Below are 19,098 nucleotides of genomic sequence, written 5' to 3'. Positions count from 1 at the left end.
CTCAGTAAAAGACACCTGTGAAAGAAACACATGAGACTAATTAAACTACTTGTTGTCCCACACTCAAATATAAAACCCCTCAAACTTCTTACACAGAGCACTTGATACACTTGACAGAACTTGGTCTGAACACGTAAGAGAACGCACATGGTAAAACAGATGAGATCACCGAGCCTGTGATTAGTCAGCCAGTTTGAAATGTACCCGAAACACTGTCTCGGGCTCTCGGCCAGCCTTGGCGGCTCGCTCGGCCCGGGCCAAAGAATATTTCGGCTCACGTTAGGAAAAATCAGTAATAACATTTTTTTTTTTTCAAAGCTACACATAAGACTGAAGAATTATGTATGAGAGTTACCGAGGTGATTTTTGCACTGAGATCGTTGTTTATTTTTTTGTTATTTATGAGTGTTTGTCCGACAGTCGGAGTGTTCGGTCACTTCGGTGAGCATGGTGCTGGTGGGTCTGCCTCTGTTGTTTATATCCTTCTCATGAACTGGCGTCTACTCAGGGAAGGTTGTGGTGGTGGTGGTGTCCTGCCTACCAGAGAGGTGAGTGTTGTAACAGAGATAGTTAACAATAATTACTTATTTAATAGTGTATCTTGCCTCGTCATGACCAGAATGGATGTTGAGTGCAGGAGTGGCATGGCTTGTTGAGCCTTGTGTGTTTGAGACGGTCTGAGCCTCACCACACACCACACTGACAGCTCAAGAAACACACAGCTTTACCAGACTTATGTTGCTCACTTCACCGTGACATACCCAAAGCAAGTGTGCTAGGAAGTTGTACGTACCCGGCAGTGTGTGTGATGTTCAGTGACAACAATTGTGAGACATTTATATTTCTAATTGTAAACTGATAGGTTCAGTTATTCACTCGGCTCAGTTGATAGAGGTAGGGAAAAAGTTGGCAGGTTTATTGTGTTTTAAATGTTGTTCCTTTTTGTTTATTTACTTTTATTATTTTGCTATGTATGTACATTTTGTACTTGTGTTCTTCAAATAAGTGCATGCTATCCAAGATGAGTTCAGTGATAAAAGTGAGTAAAAACAAAACTTTATGTGCTGCAGAGGCTTTATATGTATTCAAATAAGTGTTGCTCCATTGTATCATCAGATGTGTCTTCATTTGTACCTAGGTGCCAAGTTTGTACTGAATGGAAGGTGAGGAGCAGAAAACTCAAGCTATGGACCTGACCCCAGAACAGAATGGTGGTGTCATAAAGGAGGTGAGGGGACAAATTTAGTGCATATTAAGAAACCACAATCCATAGAAGTTTTATCACCATTAGATAGAGAGAAAAAATTATCCATACTATACAGGATTAATAGAGGTGTTATGAGTGGTTTATGTCTCCTGTACTTTATGGTCTGTATTGATGCAAAGACACTTAAGCTCTTTGATGAGATAACTTAAGAGACACACCCTATTGAATTCTTAACAGCTACATCCTTAAGTGTAGTCTGTCTTTTTGTCCCATATAGAGTGATGCAGACAATGCACTACACTTATGTACACATTAATCACACTCTTACCCTGGTAGCTCCTGGTGGGAAGGGAATGGTTTGTAGACCATTATATTATGCCTCAGGAGCTTAGGCATACCACAGAATAGTAATAATAAAGGATATTTTGCATTATTTGTTCCTTTCAGAAAATGCAGTTGATTAATTTATAATCACTAAATTTGCCATGAAGTTAACTGTTAGTGATGTGTTTTCTTTTCTAATCAAGTACAGATGTAATTATGCAGCGAGTGTCTCTATATTTCTCTTTTCTAATCAAGAACACATTTAGAAATTATGCAGTGTGTATCTCTTCATTTGTATATATTATAGTAATTACTTTTCCCCTCAGATTTTGAAGCACGGTGAAGGAGATAGTGGTCCACTCCAAGGAGATCGTGTTTCAGTTCATTATATTGGCATCCTGGCTGAAGATGGATCCAAATTTGACTCTAGTCGGGAGAGTGGCAAGCGTTTTGAGTTCACTCTTGGCAGAGGTAGCAACATCAATAGATTTGTGTTTCAGAATTAAAGATTATTTGAAGATTTAATGTGAAGTTAAGGACATAGTTTAAGAGAATAAGTTTTTTTTTATTTTATTGTTGTTTGATGTAATTTTTCAGGTGAAGTTATCAAAGGATGGGATTTGGGAGTGGCCACCATGAAAAAGGGTGAAATAGCTAGACTAACATGCAAGAGTGAGTATGCTTACGGAGAGGTTGGTAGTCCAACAAAAATACCGGCCAATGCAACACTTATATTTGAGGTGAGAAAAGTTGTTGGATAAAGACTGATTTTATTGCTAATTTTATAACTGCCTTTTAAGCACTGATATGTATGGATATGCATTTAAATTTAATTTTATGCATTTATTTATTCATTGTATTTAAGTCTTTTGTTTTTCTTATTTCACATGAAACTGTTGAAGAGATTATTTGATTGATATATTGTACTGCCATTTTTAAGGAGGTTTTTATTCCTAATTCTCTCTCTCTCTCTCTCTCTCTCTCTCTCTCTCTCTCTCTCTCTCTCTCTCTCTCTCTCTCTCTCTCTCTCTCTCTCTCTCTCTCCCTAGATTGAGTTGTTTGAATGGCATGGTGAAGATCTGAGTTCTAAAAAAGATGGCGGCATTATTCGGAGAATACTCGTGGCAGGGGGAGGTTACCTGACACCCAATGATGGTGCTATTGTCAATGGTGAGTCACTCATTGGTGCTGATTTTTAATCTGTTTATTAATTTGTAGTATGACTATCTCATTAAGAATGGGAATTAAAGCATTAACTGAGATATAGCTTTTCTCTGATGTGATTCTCTCTCTCTCTCTCTCTCTCTCTCTCTCTCTCTCTCTCTCTCTCTCTCTCTCTCTCTCTCTCTCTCTCTCTCTCTCTCTCTCTCTCTCTCTCTCTCTCAAAATTTGGGTAAACCTATTTGCAGTACGTCTGGTGGGGCGTGTGAATGGCACTGTGTTTGATGACCGGGAGGTTAAGTTTCCTCTTGGTGAGGGAACTGAGTATAATATCCCAGAGGGTCTAGAAAGGAGTCTGGAGAGATTCAAGAAAGGAGAGAAATCCACAATCAAACTCTCACCAAAGGTAAATGAGTTTTATTACATACATTGATGGTGGTGTAGGAGTAGGTTGCTTGCATCTTTCATCTTTTTAAATACACTCAACCCTCATTTTTCTAGATAATATGGTGGAGGCACCAGTCCGGATAATGAAAAAGTCCAGAAATGTAAATGAGTCCTTCATTTTACCAAATGTGGGTTTTATCATCTTAGACTTTACACAAAAATTTGGTTTATTTTAGTTTCCCAGACTAACCTAACCAAAACAAACTAAATCTAAGTTAACCTAACCTAACACTAAAACTAACTTAACACTACCATATATTGTGGCTTATAAGTCGATCTGACACATAAGTCAACCTTTATAGTTTGACCCCAAAATATTGTACAATAGGTTTACCTTGCAGATAAGTCAACCCCATTAAACTAACACTTAGCCTGGCCCAATGTCACCTTGAGTCATTAAGTACTGGATTGTAAATTAAGTTTATCTACAGTGAAATAAATAAAACAATTCAAAGAGAATGAAAACACCACCAACTTGAAGCATTTCAACATAAACAAGCTATCAGCTCTTATTTTTTTCTCTACTCACCTGTTTCACCATTGTGATGTTCTAGGAGAATTAGATTGCAGACTTAACTTTAACATAGGCTTTACTTGGCAAGAAAACCCGACACCTAACAGAAAGAGTGGCTGGAGTCAACTGACTCTGGGTGAGTGAACCCCTATATTTATAACCTGCACATGAAACATTTGAAGCACGAAATGATACATCTCTGAACAAACAATTCTAGTAATAAGGGTTAGCTAGTTTTCATCACAATCTCCCCTCCTAAAAATAAATAAATATACAAAGTAAAGCTCACACACAAAAAAGTACATACATAGTTAATTATAAGCAAGCTTGTCTGGAGCTTTCCTAATTCTCATTGACCGGCGGAGAGGGACAGGCTGAGACTCTTTGTTGACGCTGACAGTAGGCTGAGCTGGTGTAATGTTACAAATCTTGTCAGAAGACACTTCCAAGACAGATGTAGTATCCTCAGTTGGAGGCAGTTCCCCTTCGCCATTCCCTTATGTCGGTGTATCGTTCCTAGGAGTCAGGTCCAAGTCATGGGTGGAGACTGTAGCCTGTTTGCCATCAGGATAGCAAACCGTGGCATAGTAAGGGGTAGCATTCTCCAGCTTGACATGATCCACCAGAGGATCATTCTTTGAGAGCCAAACAAACTTTCGTACTAATACAGGACCAGGGGAGGAAAGCCAGGTAGGTAATGAATAACCATTAGAAGATTTCCTGGGAAATGAGAACAATCTTTTGTGAGGAGTTTGGTTGGTGGCAGTACAGAGTAAAGATCTAATTAAGTGGAGGGATCAGTCTAGGATAGTTTCTCATTGAGATAAAGGAAGGTTGAGAGACTTAAGAGTTAGGCACACTGATAGCCATATTGTGCCTATCTCTGTCTCAACCTGACAGTTTCCTTGAGGGTGATATGGAGAGGAGTGGGTCATGACAACACCATAGCTAGTCAAAAATTCAGAGACTTCACGAGACATGAACTGGGTACCTCAATCCGAATGAATAGATGAAGGACAGCCAAAAAATAGAGAACAATTTAAGCAAACATGCTATTATAGTTTGAGCAGACATATTAGGACATGGGAAGAGGAAAGGAAATCTTGGAGTACTCATCTATCATTACGAGAAGATATGTATTCTTTGTGTACGAAGGCTTAGGAGCAGAGAAGTCTATGGCGATGCGATCAAAAGGTTTAAGGGCTTTGATGAATTTACCTGAGGGTGGTCTGAAAAATATAGGTTTAAATTCTGTACAAATAGAGCATTGAGAACACTGTCTTCACATCTAAAGAGTATGCTAAATTTTTCATCTTTACAAAGTGGTACAGTCTCGTTACTCCTGGATGACACAGCGATGCATACATATGTTTTCAAGCAAGGTTGACTCAGTGCCAGCAGTAGCAGAGTATCCTCTAGACAAAGTGTTGCAGACTAGATTCTGTGATCCAGGCCCGTACTTAATTTCATATCTATATTCACAAAGTTCTAGTTGCCATCTAAGTATTTTGTCTTTCTTAATTTTAAAGGAATGAGAAGTGTTAAACATGAAACTTACAGCCTGTTGATCAGTGACATAGAAAATTTTCTGCCAATAAGGTACAATCTCCACTTACAAATGGCTTCAACGATGGCAGTAGCCTCTTTCTCTATAGCAGGTTGCAGTTCAGAGTCCTGGAGAAAAATGCAACAGGTTGACCAAGTTGAGATAGAACAGCAGCGATAGACACTGAGGAAGCATCAGTCTCAATCCGAAGAGGAAATATTTCATCAAATGCGGCTACGTATGCGTCAGAAATGTCTTTCCTCAAAGACTCAAAACACCTCACCTCTTCTGAGGACAAGGGAAATTGACCACAACTGAGAAGGGGTTGGATGCGTCGTGAATAGTCAGGTATTCATATAGAATAGTAAGAGAATAAACCAAGAGCTCGTTTCAGTAAGGAAGCTTCGTCAGGAACAGGCAACTCTAACAAGAGTTTGATGCAGTCAGGATCAGGACTAAGAGTTCCATTTTCTATGCAGTGTCCTAGATAAGTGATTTTGGTTAGACTGTACTTACATTTAGCAATGTTTAAAGTGAGGTTGTATTTAGCTGCTACCTCCTTGAAATGCTGAAGATCATGTTCTTCTTGGTTTTCCCCACATATGATCACATCATCAATATAGGCAAAAGGGGTCTCTAAGCTATTGTCTGCGATGATGGAGTCTATAACCCTCTGAAAAACTGCCACCGAATTAGTTAGGCCAAAGGGGATTCTAGTGAACTGGAACAGTTGTCCATTAGCTTCAAAAGCAGTGTAACACTTCTCATTCTCCTGAAGGGGGACCTGATAGTAAGCACTTTTCAGATCAATATTGATGAAAATCTTGTATTTAGCCATTTTATGGATTAGATCATGGATACGAGGCATGGGGTAGGCATCTAACAGCGTGAAGTGATTTACAGTTCTTGAGTAGTCAACCACCATGCGACCTTTGTGGCGATCATCATTGACTACTAGAACCTGAGCTCTCCATGGGAACTGATTCTTTTCAATTATCCCTTATGGTAACAAGGAATTAATTTCATCATGGATAAATGTTTCATCAGACTTTGAAAACTGTCGAGTGGATGTGGTAACAGGTCTAATGTCTGGAGTCAGATTAGGGAATAAGCAGGGTGGATCGATGGTTATACTGGTTACACCACAAACAGTCAACTTAGGTAAACAACCATTAAGAGTAGATTTGACATTTTGGTGCTTATTCATAAAATCTTGCCTTAAAATAACTCTAGAACACAACTGAGAAAGCACTGAAAACTTAAATTTTGGATAAAAGTTATCGTTCACTTTTAGGTCAATGAAACAGTGATCATAACTTTTAGACACTTGAGAGGTTGCAAGAGTAATGCTTTTAGAAGATGAGTGCACTGGGATACCTAAATCTTTTACAATCTCTGGGTGACTAAAACTGATAGAACTCCCTCTATCAACAAGGGCATTAACTGTCACCTCGTTCATACTCACAGGAATAGTTGAAATTCGTTAAGTAGTTGCAGAAGTGGAAGTACCGTGGAAGTACCACCTGGTGACCAAGCTTCTCGTATCCACGAGGTGGAGACAGATCCTGCAGAGAAGCGGCGTCCTCTCCTTCATTGCTAATACCAGCAGCAGAAGTGAAGGTGCTCTTTCCAGATCTTGTAGTCTGTCTGGTTCTACTTACTTTAGCAAAGTAACCAGTCTTACCGTGTAGAGTTAGTAATCTTGTCAGGAGATACTTCTGGCGTAGGACCTGGTGTGACGTCATCTGTCGACGGCAGTTCCTCTTTGTCATCGACCTCTGTTGGGTTGTCGTCCCTAGGAGTCGGGGCCAGGTCGTGAGTAGAGACCGTAGCCTGTCTGCCATTAGATCAAAATGAATGGATGAAGGGCAGCCAAAAATAGAGAATAGTTTGAGCAAGCATGCGATTACAGTTTGAGCTGTCATATCAGAACATGGAAAAACAAAAGGAAATCTGGAGAACTCGTCTACCATTACCAGGAGATATTTGTTCTTTGTGGTAGAAGGTTTAGGACCAGAAGAATCTATGGAAATTCGATCAAAAGGCTTAAGTGCTTTGATGAGATGAGCTGGGGAGGTCTGAAAAACTTGGGTTTTAATTCTGAGCAAATTGAGCACTGAGAACAGACTCTCCTGACATCATCTAAAGAGTATGTTAAATTTTTCATCCATACAAAGTGGTACAGTCTTGTTACTCCTGGATGGCACAGTGATACATGGATGTCTTCGAGTAAGATTGACTCAGTCCTAGCAGTGGCAGAACATACTCTAGACAACATGTCGCAAACATGATTCTCTGAACCTGGTCTAAACTTAATGTCATATCTATATTCAGAGAGTTCAAGGCGCCATCTAAGTATCTTGCTGTTCTTAATTTTGGAGGAATGTGAAGCGTTAAACATAAAACTTACAGCTTGCTGATCAGTGACAATAGAGAATTTTCTGCCAATCAGGTACAATCTCCACTTACGAATCACTTCAACAATGGCAGCTGCCTCCCTCTCTACAGCAGGTTGCAGTCTTTCAGATTTGTTAAGAGTCCTGGAGAAAAAAGCAACAGGTCAACCATTCTGAGACAGAACAGCAGCTATAGATACTGAGGATGCATCAGTCTCAATCTGAAGAGGAAGGGTTTCATCAAAGGCAGCTACAGATGCTTTAGAAATATCTTTCTTCAAAGACTCGAAACACCTGACTGCTTCCGAGGACAAAGGAAATTGCTTACAACTGAGAAGGGGTTGAATGCGTTGGGAATAGTCTGGTATCCAAATAGAGTAATAAGAAAATAGACCAAGCGCTCGTTTCAGTGAGGAAGCATCGTCAGGAACAGGTAAATCTAGCAAGGGTTTGATGCGATCCGAATCAGGGCTAAGGTTCCCATTCTCAATGCAGTATCCTAGGTAATTAATTTGGGTGAGACTGTACTTACATTTACTAGTGTTCAAAGTGAGATTATATTTCGCTGCTGCCTCCTTGAAGCACTGGAGATGGTGGTCATGGTCTTCTTGGTTTTTTCCACATATTATCACATCATCTATGTAAGCAAAAGTGGCCTCTAGGTTATTGTCTGTGATGGTGGAATCTATAACCCTCTGAAAGACTGCAACTGAATTAGTTAGCCCAAAGGGGATTCTAGTAAACTGGAACAGTTGCCCATCAGCTTCAAAAGCAGTATAAGACTTCTCATTTTCCTGAAGTGGAACCTGGTAGTATGCACTTTTTAGATCAAGGGTACTGAAAATTCGGTATTTAGCCATTTTGTGAAATAGATCGTGAGTGCGAGGCATAGAGTAGGCATCTAATTGTGTGAAGTGATTTACAGTTCTAGAGTAATCCACCACCATGCGACGTTTGTGGCGTTCATCGTTGACTACTAAAACCTGAGCTCTCCATGGGGACTGGCTCTTTTCAATTATACCTTGCAACAATAATGAATGAATTTCGTCTCTGATAAATGCTTCATCTGACTTTACAAACCTTCGAGTGTCTGGAGTCAAATTAGGGAACAAGCAAGGTGAATCAATGGTCATGCTAGCTAAACCACATACAGTCAACTTAGGAAGAGAACCACTAAGGGTAAACTCAACATTCTGGTGCTTATTCATAAAGTCTTGACCTAAAATAACCTTAGAACATAATTAAGGCATCACTGAGAACTTAAATTGTGGATAAAAGTTGTTTTGCACCTTTAAGTCAATGTAGCAGTGACCATGAGTTTTAGACACTTGAGAAGCTGCAAGAGTGATGTTAAAAGTAGATGGGTGCACTGGGATATCCAAACTTTTTATGATTTCCGGGTGAACGAAACTGATAGAGCTCCCACTGTCAACAAGGGCATATGTCATATTATTCACACACTGGAATAGTTGAACCACGTTGAGCAGTAGCAGAGGCTAACACCATGGAAGCACCTCCTGAAGGCTGGCGACCGAGCGTCCTGTATCCAGGAGGTGGAGACGTATCTTGCAGAGAAGCGGTCTCCTCCTTTCCATTGCTAATCCCAGCAGCTGAAGTAAAGGTGCCTTTCCCAGATTTCACAGTCCGGTTGGACCTACATACCTTAGCAAAGGGACCAGTCTTTCCACATGAATGGTACTCTACATCACGAGCTGGGCAGCAAGTCCTGGGATGCCGCCTTCCCCCACAAAAGAAGCACAGTCGTCCCAGGGAAGTGGCAGCGCAAGTATTGTGGTCTCGGGCGGTTGTTTCAGTAGAGGCAGCTGTCAAGTTGGGCGGAGTGGCGGGAAGTATGTACTCGTCAGCATTCCGTTGTGCAGTGTCGAGGCTTTGAGCAAGGTTAACAGCTTCATCCAGAGACGGATTCCTTCTCTACCATTCGCTGACGGATGATAGGAGAGGCGAGACCAGCAATAAAGGAATCACGGATGGCTTCATTACCATAAGTCTCAGCAGACACAGCCTTGAATTCACACTCTCTAGCAAGCAGTTTGAGAGACTGTACGTACACATCTATGGACTCACTTGAAAGTTGTTTGCGAGTAGCTAGTTGATGTTGGGCGAAAATTATGTTCTTGGGTTTCACATAAACTCTATTGAGGATATTGATAGCTTCGCTGTATTCTTTGCAGTCAGCGATGTGTGAGAAGGGTGTAGGCGAGACGAAGTTGATGATGCAACTTCAATTTGTTAGGTGGTGTGTCCTGTGGCTATGATGTTCTCGAAAGTGCAGATCCAGTGTGTCCACTCGGCAGCCCCTGCTCCCTCTGAACCTTCGAAACGTTCTGGGCGATATAGCTTCATCTCCAGCCAGAGTTAATTTTTCTTGCTAAGTAAATTGGTGGCGCATAAAATAACCCTTAAAACTTGACTTATAGACAGCAATATACAGAAATACCTGAGCACACGAAAACAAAACTTCATAGACATGAAGTACTATGAATATACTACCACAACATGCAGCTATGTCATGCAGTGCTGTGTGTGTCCGCATCGCCAGCTTCACCCTGCACAGTAACATTAAAAAGTCCATTTTGATTGCAGAATTGCCACAGCCACCCATTGTTCCCCCTAAAATTCTCTAGATATATCAATTTTTATATCAGCTTTCTAGCTGCTGCACATACCACTTTATAACGGCAGTATCTAATGCAGCATCTTTTCCACCCCTTACATTTTTCCTTGGTGCACCTTTACTACTTTTACTTGATGATGCATCCACACAGTATTTGGCAGAATATTCTACCAGCTACCTATTGATTTACTAATGTCCGACACAGTTTGCTTGGCCACACCATACTCCTCACAAACACTCATAACACTAGCTTTTTTCTCTAATTTTCTTATAAGTTCCATCTTTTAAGTCACAACTAGGGCACTCACTTATGCCTAACACCCTTGGAAGACATAATTTAAGAGTTCTAAGGTACTGAAAAATGCACAAACTTGCTCACTGATACTGGACAATACACAATGGTCACTTGTGTTGCCCGGACTTGTTTACAACTGCCTGCCGCAGCTGCGCCACTACCTATTTACTGTGTTTGGAGTGTGTGAGGCGTGCATTGTTCGAATTCCTTTTTATAGCCATCTGTACTCATATTAAATTATTAACTGGACAGTGTCTGGATTAACTGAAATCTGGATAACAAGGTCCGGATAAATGAGGTTCAGGTTTATGTAAATTTCTCTTGTTATTAAATGCCTTCGTATAATAAAGGCTTCTTATATTTACAATAATGAAAATTTCTTTTGCAGTATGCTTTTGGATCTGCTGGGAATGTCTCCATAGGTGTTCCTCCTGGGGCTTACTTAGACTATGAAGTAGAGATGTGTAGTTTTGAAAAAGCAAAGGAATCTTGGGAAATGGACCAGGAAGAGAAGATTGAGCATGCCAAGATTTGCAAAGATAGAGGGAGTGAATTCTTCAAACAAGAAAAATATCGATTGGCAGTCAAGCAATATAAGAAAATCCTTGATTTTTTGCAGTATGACAATGGTAAGATGGTCACTAATTATGTGTCATTGGTCCTCACCGTATGGAAATTCTGTGTATAATGAATGAAGGCAGGAAATAGGAATATTTTTGAGTGAATTTACCTTTTTAAAAAAATTAAAATTTGACGTTTCATTATAGATTTTGTTGGATATAAAAACACATATTTTCACACCAATAACTTTTGGATGTAAATGTAGGTCATAATTGGTTTTAAACCTAATATGGTAAAGCTAATGGAAGATCTTGAAATTAGAATTAGTATTTGGGGAATTATGGTGTATTTTTCATCAGTTCTTAAGATTAGATTTTGTTAAACAAATCCTTTCTTTTACAGAATTAGAATTTATGATTTTATTAATTTTCTCTCTCTCTCTCTCTCTCTCTCTCTCTCTCTCTCTCTCTCTCTCTCTCTCTCTCTCTCTCTCTCTCTCTCTCTCTCTCACAGGATTAAGTGATGAGAAGAAAGCAGAGAGTCGGTCCATACTCCTGGCTGGCCAACTCAACCTTGCCATGACGTACCTCAAGCTGCATGACAACCCTCGAGCACGAGACCACGCCACCAAAGCACTGGAGATGGACAGTAGCAGTGTGAAGGCTTACTTTAGGAGAGGACAGGTAAATTACTGACATGTAAATCTTATTGGTGTGTATTGGACTTAGCTAGTTATCTGTATGAATGATGATAATAGCAATATGAGCTTTCTTTTATGTGTGTGGATTTTGTCTGAAAGATTATGTATGCATATGAAAAGAAACATAGATGTGATTTTTTTCTTTTATTCCTCACAGTCTTTTGCCTCAATTTTATCAGTCATAAGTAATTAAATCTTAGAAATATAAGATGATTCATATTTCATATATAGGATGTATGGTAATTTTTATTTACATTCTTTTTTTTTATTTTACTTTGTATTTATTTCTAAGGCAAATTTGAATATGGGAGAAGCTGAATTTGCTGAGAAGGACTTCCAAATATGCCTTGATTTAGACCACAACAACAAGGCAGCCAAGCTCCAGCTGCAGAGGTGTGGTCTTCAGATCAAGGCTAATAAACAGAAGGAAAAGAAACTGTACAGTGGGATGTTTGACAAATTTGCCAGACAGGACAGAGCGGTATGTTGTGGAGTTTAGTTTTTGGATTATGGTTGTTAATATCCTGTACAATGTTATATTTATTTTTTTTATTATTTTTTTATTTTTTATATATATGTATATATATAAAGAAGAAAACAAAGGACTTTTATGATCAGTACATTTCCATATTAATTGTAAAGTTTAGTTGCCTGGATTATGATTGTTGAAATGCTTTATACAGTGTGATATTTAATTGATGATTTTGTGATAGCAAGTGAAGGAGAACAAAGGATTTTCAAGGTCAATATATGTTAATAAATAAAGTAAAATTAAGTCATGGGTTTCAAAATGATACTTTTCTTGTATTCCAGTATTCCATCACAACACTGTAAAGCATCCAGTATATAGCAATGAATTATTTTCTTGAGTGACTTTCCATACATTTTTTATGCTCTCTCTCTCTCTCTTTATCTCGAGGATTTTGGAATTGAATACAGAGGCAATGCTGGAAGAGGTACTGAGGGTATACGACGAAGTGGTTCAGAAAACAGTCCCTTTATATAAGCCAAGAGAGAGAGATAAAAAAGTGTGGTTTAACGGGCGATGCAGAAAAGCCAAAGAAGAGAGAGATAGAGCATGGAAAAATATGAGAAAAAGAAGGAATGTAGGGACAAAGGAAAAGTAACACAGAGCACAGAATATGTATACAGAGGTGAAAAGAGAGGAAGAGGCTAAATATGAGAAAAACATTGTGGATAAATATGAAAGTGATCCTAAATTTTTTACAAATACATTAATGGTAAAACAAAAATTAAAGGTGCAATTCAGAAGCTGAAAGTGGAAGGAGAGATTATTGAAAATGAGCGAGAAATAGCTCAGGTGTTAAATAACAAGTTTAAATCAGTGTTTGTAAAAGATGGTGATTATGTTGGAGAAGAAGGAATACTAGGAGGATATCAAGGACCCAAGTTGGAAAACATTGTATTTGATAGAAAGGAAGTCATAACAAGACTTCAGATGCTGGATGTAAACAAGGCAATGGGTATTGAAATGTTGTGCTGAGGAATTAAGTTGGCTAATTCATCAGTTATACAAGAAGTCATTAGAAGAAGGATATGTTCCGGAAAAGTGGAAGGAAGCGCAAATAGTGGCTATACATAAAGGAGGAAGTAGAGAGTCACTGTTAAACTACAGGCCTGTTTCTCTTCTGTGTATATTGATAAAGGTGTTAGAGGGAATAATAAGAGATAGATGGATAAAGTTCCTAGAAGAAAGAGAAATTCTTTCATCAAAGCAATTTGGATTTAGAAAGGAAGATCTTGCGTTACCAATCTTCTAAGTTTTTATTCAAGAGTAATTGACATAGTTGATCTGAAAGGAGGATGGGTTGACTGTATATATCTTGATCTAAAAAAGGCTTTTGATAAGGTATCCCATAAAAGACTTAAGTGGAAGATGGAAAAATATGGAGGACTTGGGGACAAGATACTTAAATGGATGACAAGTTACTTATCAGGGAGAAAATGAAGACAGTAGTACGGGTGTAAGCTCTGAATGGGTTGAAGTAGAGAGTGGAGTCCCACAGGGGTCTGTGCTGGCACCCCTAATGTTCCTGATATATGTAAATGATCTACCGGATTGAGTGAGAAGTTATATTAATTTGTTCGCAGATGATGCAAAAATAATGAGACAAGTAAAATCCCAAGAAGATTGTCAAGGTTTACAAGAGGACTTGAATATTATTCATGAATGGAGCAATAAATGGATGATGGAATTTAATGCTGACAAATGTCATGTGTTGGAAATGGGAAGAAGTATACACAGACCTCATGCAAGCTATAACTTAGGTGGAGTGAATCTAATGTGTGTAGAAAGAGAAAAAGACTTGGGGGTTATAGTACAAAACAACTTGTCACCTGAGGGACATATAAACAAAATTGTAGGGGAAGGTTTGGCAATAGTTGCAAATATCAGAACTACATTTACTCACCTGAATGAAATACTGGTAAAAAAAAGTAATGGAATCAATTCTGAGACCAAAATTAGAATATGAATGTTGGCGCCTCATTTGAGGAAACATATACATAAACTGGAAGGGGTACAAAGAGCGGCAACAAAACTGGTGCCAGCCTTGCATGATATAAATTATCAGGAAAGATTATGTAGACTAAATCTGCCACCGTTGGAAGAGAGAAGAAGAGGTGATATGATCCAACTGTTCAAGTGTGTAAATGAGATTGAGAAGATTGATAGAGATGACTTTCTTGAGCTGGATATGACGAGAAGACCAAGAGATAATCATGATTTGAAATTGAGGATTCCGGGGTGTACAACTGATATAAAAAAGTTCAGTTTCCCTGCAAGAACTGTCACTGCCTGGAATAGATTACCGGAGGGTGTAGTGAAAGCAAGAAATATCCATAGTTTTAAAGAAAGTATGATAAATGGATTCAAGCGAATGGGACACCACGAGTGTAGCTCACTTCCCGTAGCAAATTTATAGGTAAACTCTTTTTAAGTAAACTCTCTCTCTCTCTCTCTCTCTCTCTCTCTCTCTCTCTCTCTCTCTCTCTCTCTCTCTCTCTCTCTCTCTCTCTCTCTCTCTCTCTCTCTCTCTCTCTCTATATATATATATATATATATATATATATATATAATATATAATACAGTGGTACCTCGATGTACGAATTTAATTAGTTCCTAGAGGAGTAAACATATGCTATATGTCACTGTGTCACCAACTCCCACGATGCATGGTGGGAGAGACAGTGATTTCACGGTGTCCGATTCCGCCACCTCTCCCACGCGCCTTACTTCTACACCTCAGGTCTCTCGCCATGTTACAGGGAGACAACTTTTGAATGAGAGTGGTATCAGAACAGGCAACAGGAGAAAGAGAGAGAGAGAGAGGATACAAGGGGCCTGTTTTCTATTGCTCTAGCCAAGGCTGTCGAACCCGATCGGACACAATGCCACATACACCAATGATACTACCTCATTCAACCTGTGATATTTTGGTAACCATAGCATTTAGAGATTTCTGTTTTTTTCATTGCAAAGAGGAAGAGTTGCTTGTGGGCAGAACACCATTTGTACTCAATCGTTTATTGAATTTCCAAGTGTAATCAGTATTACAGGCATCAGTATGCAGGCTATTTTGTGTGTTTCTCGCCAAACTTTTACTTTTGGGACCCATGAGTTCACAAAACTTAAGAAAAAATACACATTGCCGAGGAGCACAGACACATACATGCACAAAAGATGAACAACGATACACAATGTAGGCTGAATGTTCCAGTGGATGCGGGTAGCTGAACGATCACTGCACCATCTACCAATGGCTATTCATATCTTAAAAATATCTTCGTATTTTGAGGCGTAAATTCTATGAAATTGTTCGTCGTATGTATAAAAAAATCATATGTTGGGACGTTCGTATCTTGAGGTATTACTGTGTGTGTATATATATATATATATATATATATATATATATATATATATATATATATATATATATACAGGCAACCCCTGCTTAACGAAGGGGTTACGTTCCTAAAAAAAAACTTCGTTTTGCGAACCGATTATAACAAGTTTAACCCCTGATTTGAACTTCCAGTGAGAGTAAACAATGCGAGAGTGCATCATAGTACAGTGAAAAGTTTAATGAAAGTAAAAATTACGAAGTTAAACATTTAGGCAGTTTAATTTAAGTCATTATAATGTACACTAATGTATGTATGTACGTAACTTTATAATGTTGATGATCTTAAATTTATGAAGGGAGGGAGAGTGAAACGGGAAAGACACTAACCGGCAACCTGTGGAATGTAAACAAAGGGTGCATCATTGTATCACATACAAAACTTATGTACCACATTTCCACAAGGCTCTCCATTTTATCCATTGTAGCCATGAGTTCAGGTGGTTCTTTTAGCTTGCAAGGAAGATACGGTCTCACCAGCCTTCTTAATAGAGTCTGCTGACTTGAAAATAGTAGAGACAGTAGATGGAGTCAAGATGGTGGTGAGCAATGCTATTAGTTTTCTCACCTCTCTCGTGTCTGTGAATAATATCCAGCTTCACTACGAGAGTAAGAAACTTCCTGGTCTTGGCAAAGCTAGGCGACATTGCAGGGCGTTTTGGTGGTAAATTGAGCGAGGGAAGACGAGCTGCTGCTGACGCTGTTATTGTTTTGAACAGGGGCAGTGAGTGGTGCGCGTGTTGTCCACGAGAGGCGCTGGTGTATTCAAAAGCCTGTCGGCTTGCGTGATGCGGCGGGCCTTTCAAACTTGGAAAAAATTACCTGGATAAAACTTTGTTAAAGCAAGTTTGGTGTTAGTTAAACAAGCAGATGGTAGTAAAATGAAACCTTCGTTGTAACGAAATTTCGTTGTGTGAACCTTCGTTAAGCGGGGGTTGCCTATATATATATATATATATATATATATATATATATATATATATATATATATATATATATATATATATATATATATATCAGGCTGGCAATCCCCATAAGATAGCACAGACATGGCACCACATACACATACTCACACACTCATGCATCATTCATAATCTTATTCCCATCTTCAATACTACTATTTAAAAGTTTGTATTGTGCTTTTTTAACAGAGAGAAGAAGCAGAAGCAAGAAGGCGGCTGGACATCATGTCTGGAGACCTCGGGGAGTGGGGTAAGGCAGAAGAGAAGAAAGATTCAGATAAATGTGATCTGTCTGAACTAGTTAACATTGATGGTGTCCACATGCTTTAACTCTCACCTCTCCTGTGGTCAGGTTAGCCATAATAAAGTGTATGATGATGTACGAAAGAGAGATTAATAATTAGTATTTCCAATCATGTTTAATTTTAGCAGAAATGTGCTAATGATGTAAGCACTTACCTGAATGTGATATAAACTTATATTTTGATAGCATATTGTAGGTAGACATATCTAAGTAAGATTTTTTTATGTTTATAGATTGCTCAGACACAAGTTCTTGCAGCAGTGGCAACTGGTTAGCGTTTAAGGAGTCTGGTTGTATTTATATATTGTATAAAAAGTTATTCAGCATACATTTGGCAACTTAAAATGTGTCACTCTAGAAGATTGAAGCATCAGGCACAGCTCTGTCACTGAGGTGTGCTGGATGGAGACTTCTGAGTTCTGACACACTGAAATCATAAGAACTAATTTTGTCTATATCAAATCTGAAGATATCAAACAGCTAAGATAACAAACTTTCTATTTTTATTTATATATGCATGTGTTTTTTCTGTGTTATCTGTGTTATTGGGGATCACCAACTTGAAAGGTAGCTGTTGAGGATTGTAAATTTGTTGTCTTGTTGAGTTCTGTTTGGTGCTTAATGTTGTCTGAATATGGCTTAAATCCTACAATAGTATTGTTGAATTTTTATTTGAAGAATACAAATAATTACATTTAGGATAGCCATTTAAGTAATGTAGTGGTGGGATTTTTTAAACACTGTGATGAGATGATCTAAAGCAGGGGATTTTCAATCTTAGATTTCTGAACCTCTGCAGGGGTTTACAAGCTTTCCAGAGGTATTTAGATGGCTGATCTAATAATGTCTTTTGCAGTATATCATTGCATACTGAATTAGTGTCACTCACTAAACTAACATTCTGTTCGATGTCAGATTACTGGGGGTTCGGGTAGATGGTTTTAACTCAGGGGGTCCTTAACAAGAAAAAGGTTGAGAACCCCTGATTTAAAGAACAAATTCATCTTAGGGAGTGATCAATCATTAAACCTTTGACAGGGCACTGGACATGTGTGGCATGTCACTGCCTGACCCAGTCAGATTTTGATTAACTTAATTATCTTATCATTCCATGGCTTTCCTCCTCCCTTTCTTTATTTTATATTATTTATTTACTTTTATTTATTTATTTTTTTCCATGAAAACAATGAATTGCTGTCTCTTGTGTACACTATTTTATTCACATATTTGTTTATTATTTTTATACAAGATGTTTTGGGTAGGACAACAAAATTATAGGAAAAAAAGTTCTATATGTGTGTGTGTGTGTGTGTGTGTGTGTGTGTGTATATATATATATATATATATATATATATATATATATATATATATATATATATATATATATATATATATATATATATATATATATATTTTTTTTTTTTTTTTTTTTTTTCACCAGTCAAGGGCAACACAATGTTAAAAAAAGAAAGGACCACTTGAGTACTGGTTCTCTAAAAGATGAGTAAAGGGTTAGCCAAAATTAGGAAGCAAATGTCTTGATACCTTCCTTTTAAAAGAAGTCAAGTCGTAGGAGGACAGAAATACAAAAGCAGGGAGGGAGTTCCAGAGTTTACCAGTGAAAGGTATGAATGATTCAGTGTACTGGTTAACTCTTGTGTTAGGGAGTTGGACAGAATAGGGATGAGAGGAAGAAGAAAGCCTTGTGCAGTGAGGCTGCAGGAGGATGGGAGGCATGTAGTTAGGAAGATCAGTAGAACAGTTTGCATGAAAATAGCAATAAAAGATAGAAAGAGATGCAACATATCAACAGTGAGAAAGAGGCTGTAGACAGTCAGTCAGAGGAGGGGAGTTGATGAGATGAAAAGCTTTTGATTCCATCCTATCTAATAAAACTAAGTGGAACGCCCCCCAAAAAAAACAACTGCCCCCAGAAATATACATATATGGAAGAAAACTTGGTAATGTAAATTAAGTTTCAGTGTATCCAGTTTATTTTTTCTTCAAGCTTCATATTCTTCGCTGAGGAATAGATGCACAGTGCACACACATTACTAATCAAGTCACAATGATTGCCACAGCCAAGGTGGAGTTGAATGGACTTAGACTGTCCTGTCACTACT

The 19,098-nt window shown here is 38.4% G+C and overlaps 1 protein-coding gene across 1 annotated transcript; it reads left to right on the top strand.

The window, feature by feature from the left end:
• Nucleotides 1–394: 394 nt before the first annotated feature.
• LOC123508377 (peptidyl-prolyl cis-trans isomerase FKBP4-like) lies at nucleotides 395–18,139 on the top strand. The gene is made up of 10 exons (XM_045262058.1): nucleotides 395–548; nucleotides 1,139–1,228; nucleotides 1,858–2,002; nucleotides 2,129–2,271; nucleotides 2,581–2,701; nucleotides 2,941–3,098; nucleotides 10,914–11,154; nucleotides 11,600–11,769; nucleotides 12,079–12,267; nucleotides 16,861–18,139. Exons 2-10 carry the CDS (start codon nucleotides 1,157–1,159, stop codon nucleotides 16,999–17,001), a joined length of 1,380 nt encoding a protein of 459 aa, XP_045117993.1. The 5' UTR covers nucleotides 395–548; nucleotides 1,139–1,156; the 3' UTR covers nucleotides 17,002–18,139.
• Nucleotides 18,140–19,098: the final 959 nt, after the last annotated feature.

This window comes from Portunus trituberculatus, chromosome 24 (assembly GCF_017591435.1).
Source record: "Portunus trituberculatus isolate SZX2019 chromosome 24, ASM1759143v1, whole genome shotgun sequence".
Classification (NCBI taxonomy): Eukaryota; Metazoa; Arthropoda; class Malacostraca; order Decapoda; family Portunidae; genus Portunus; species Portunus trituberculatus.
This window is presented reverse-complemented; position numbering and strand designations above follow the sequence as displayed.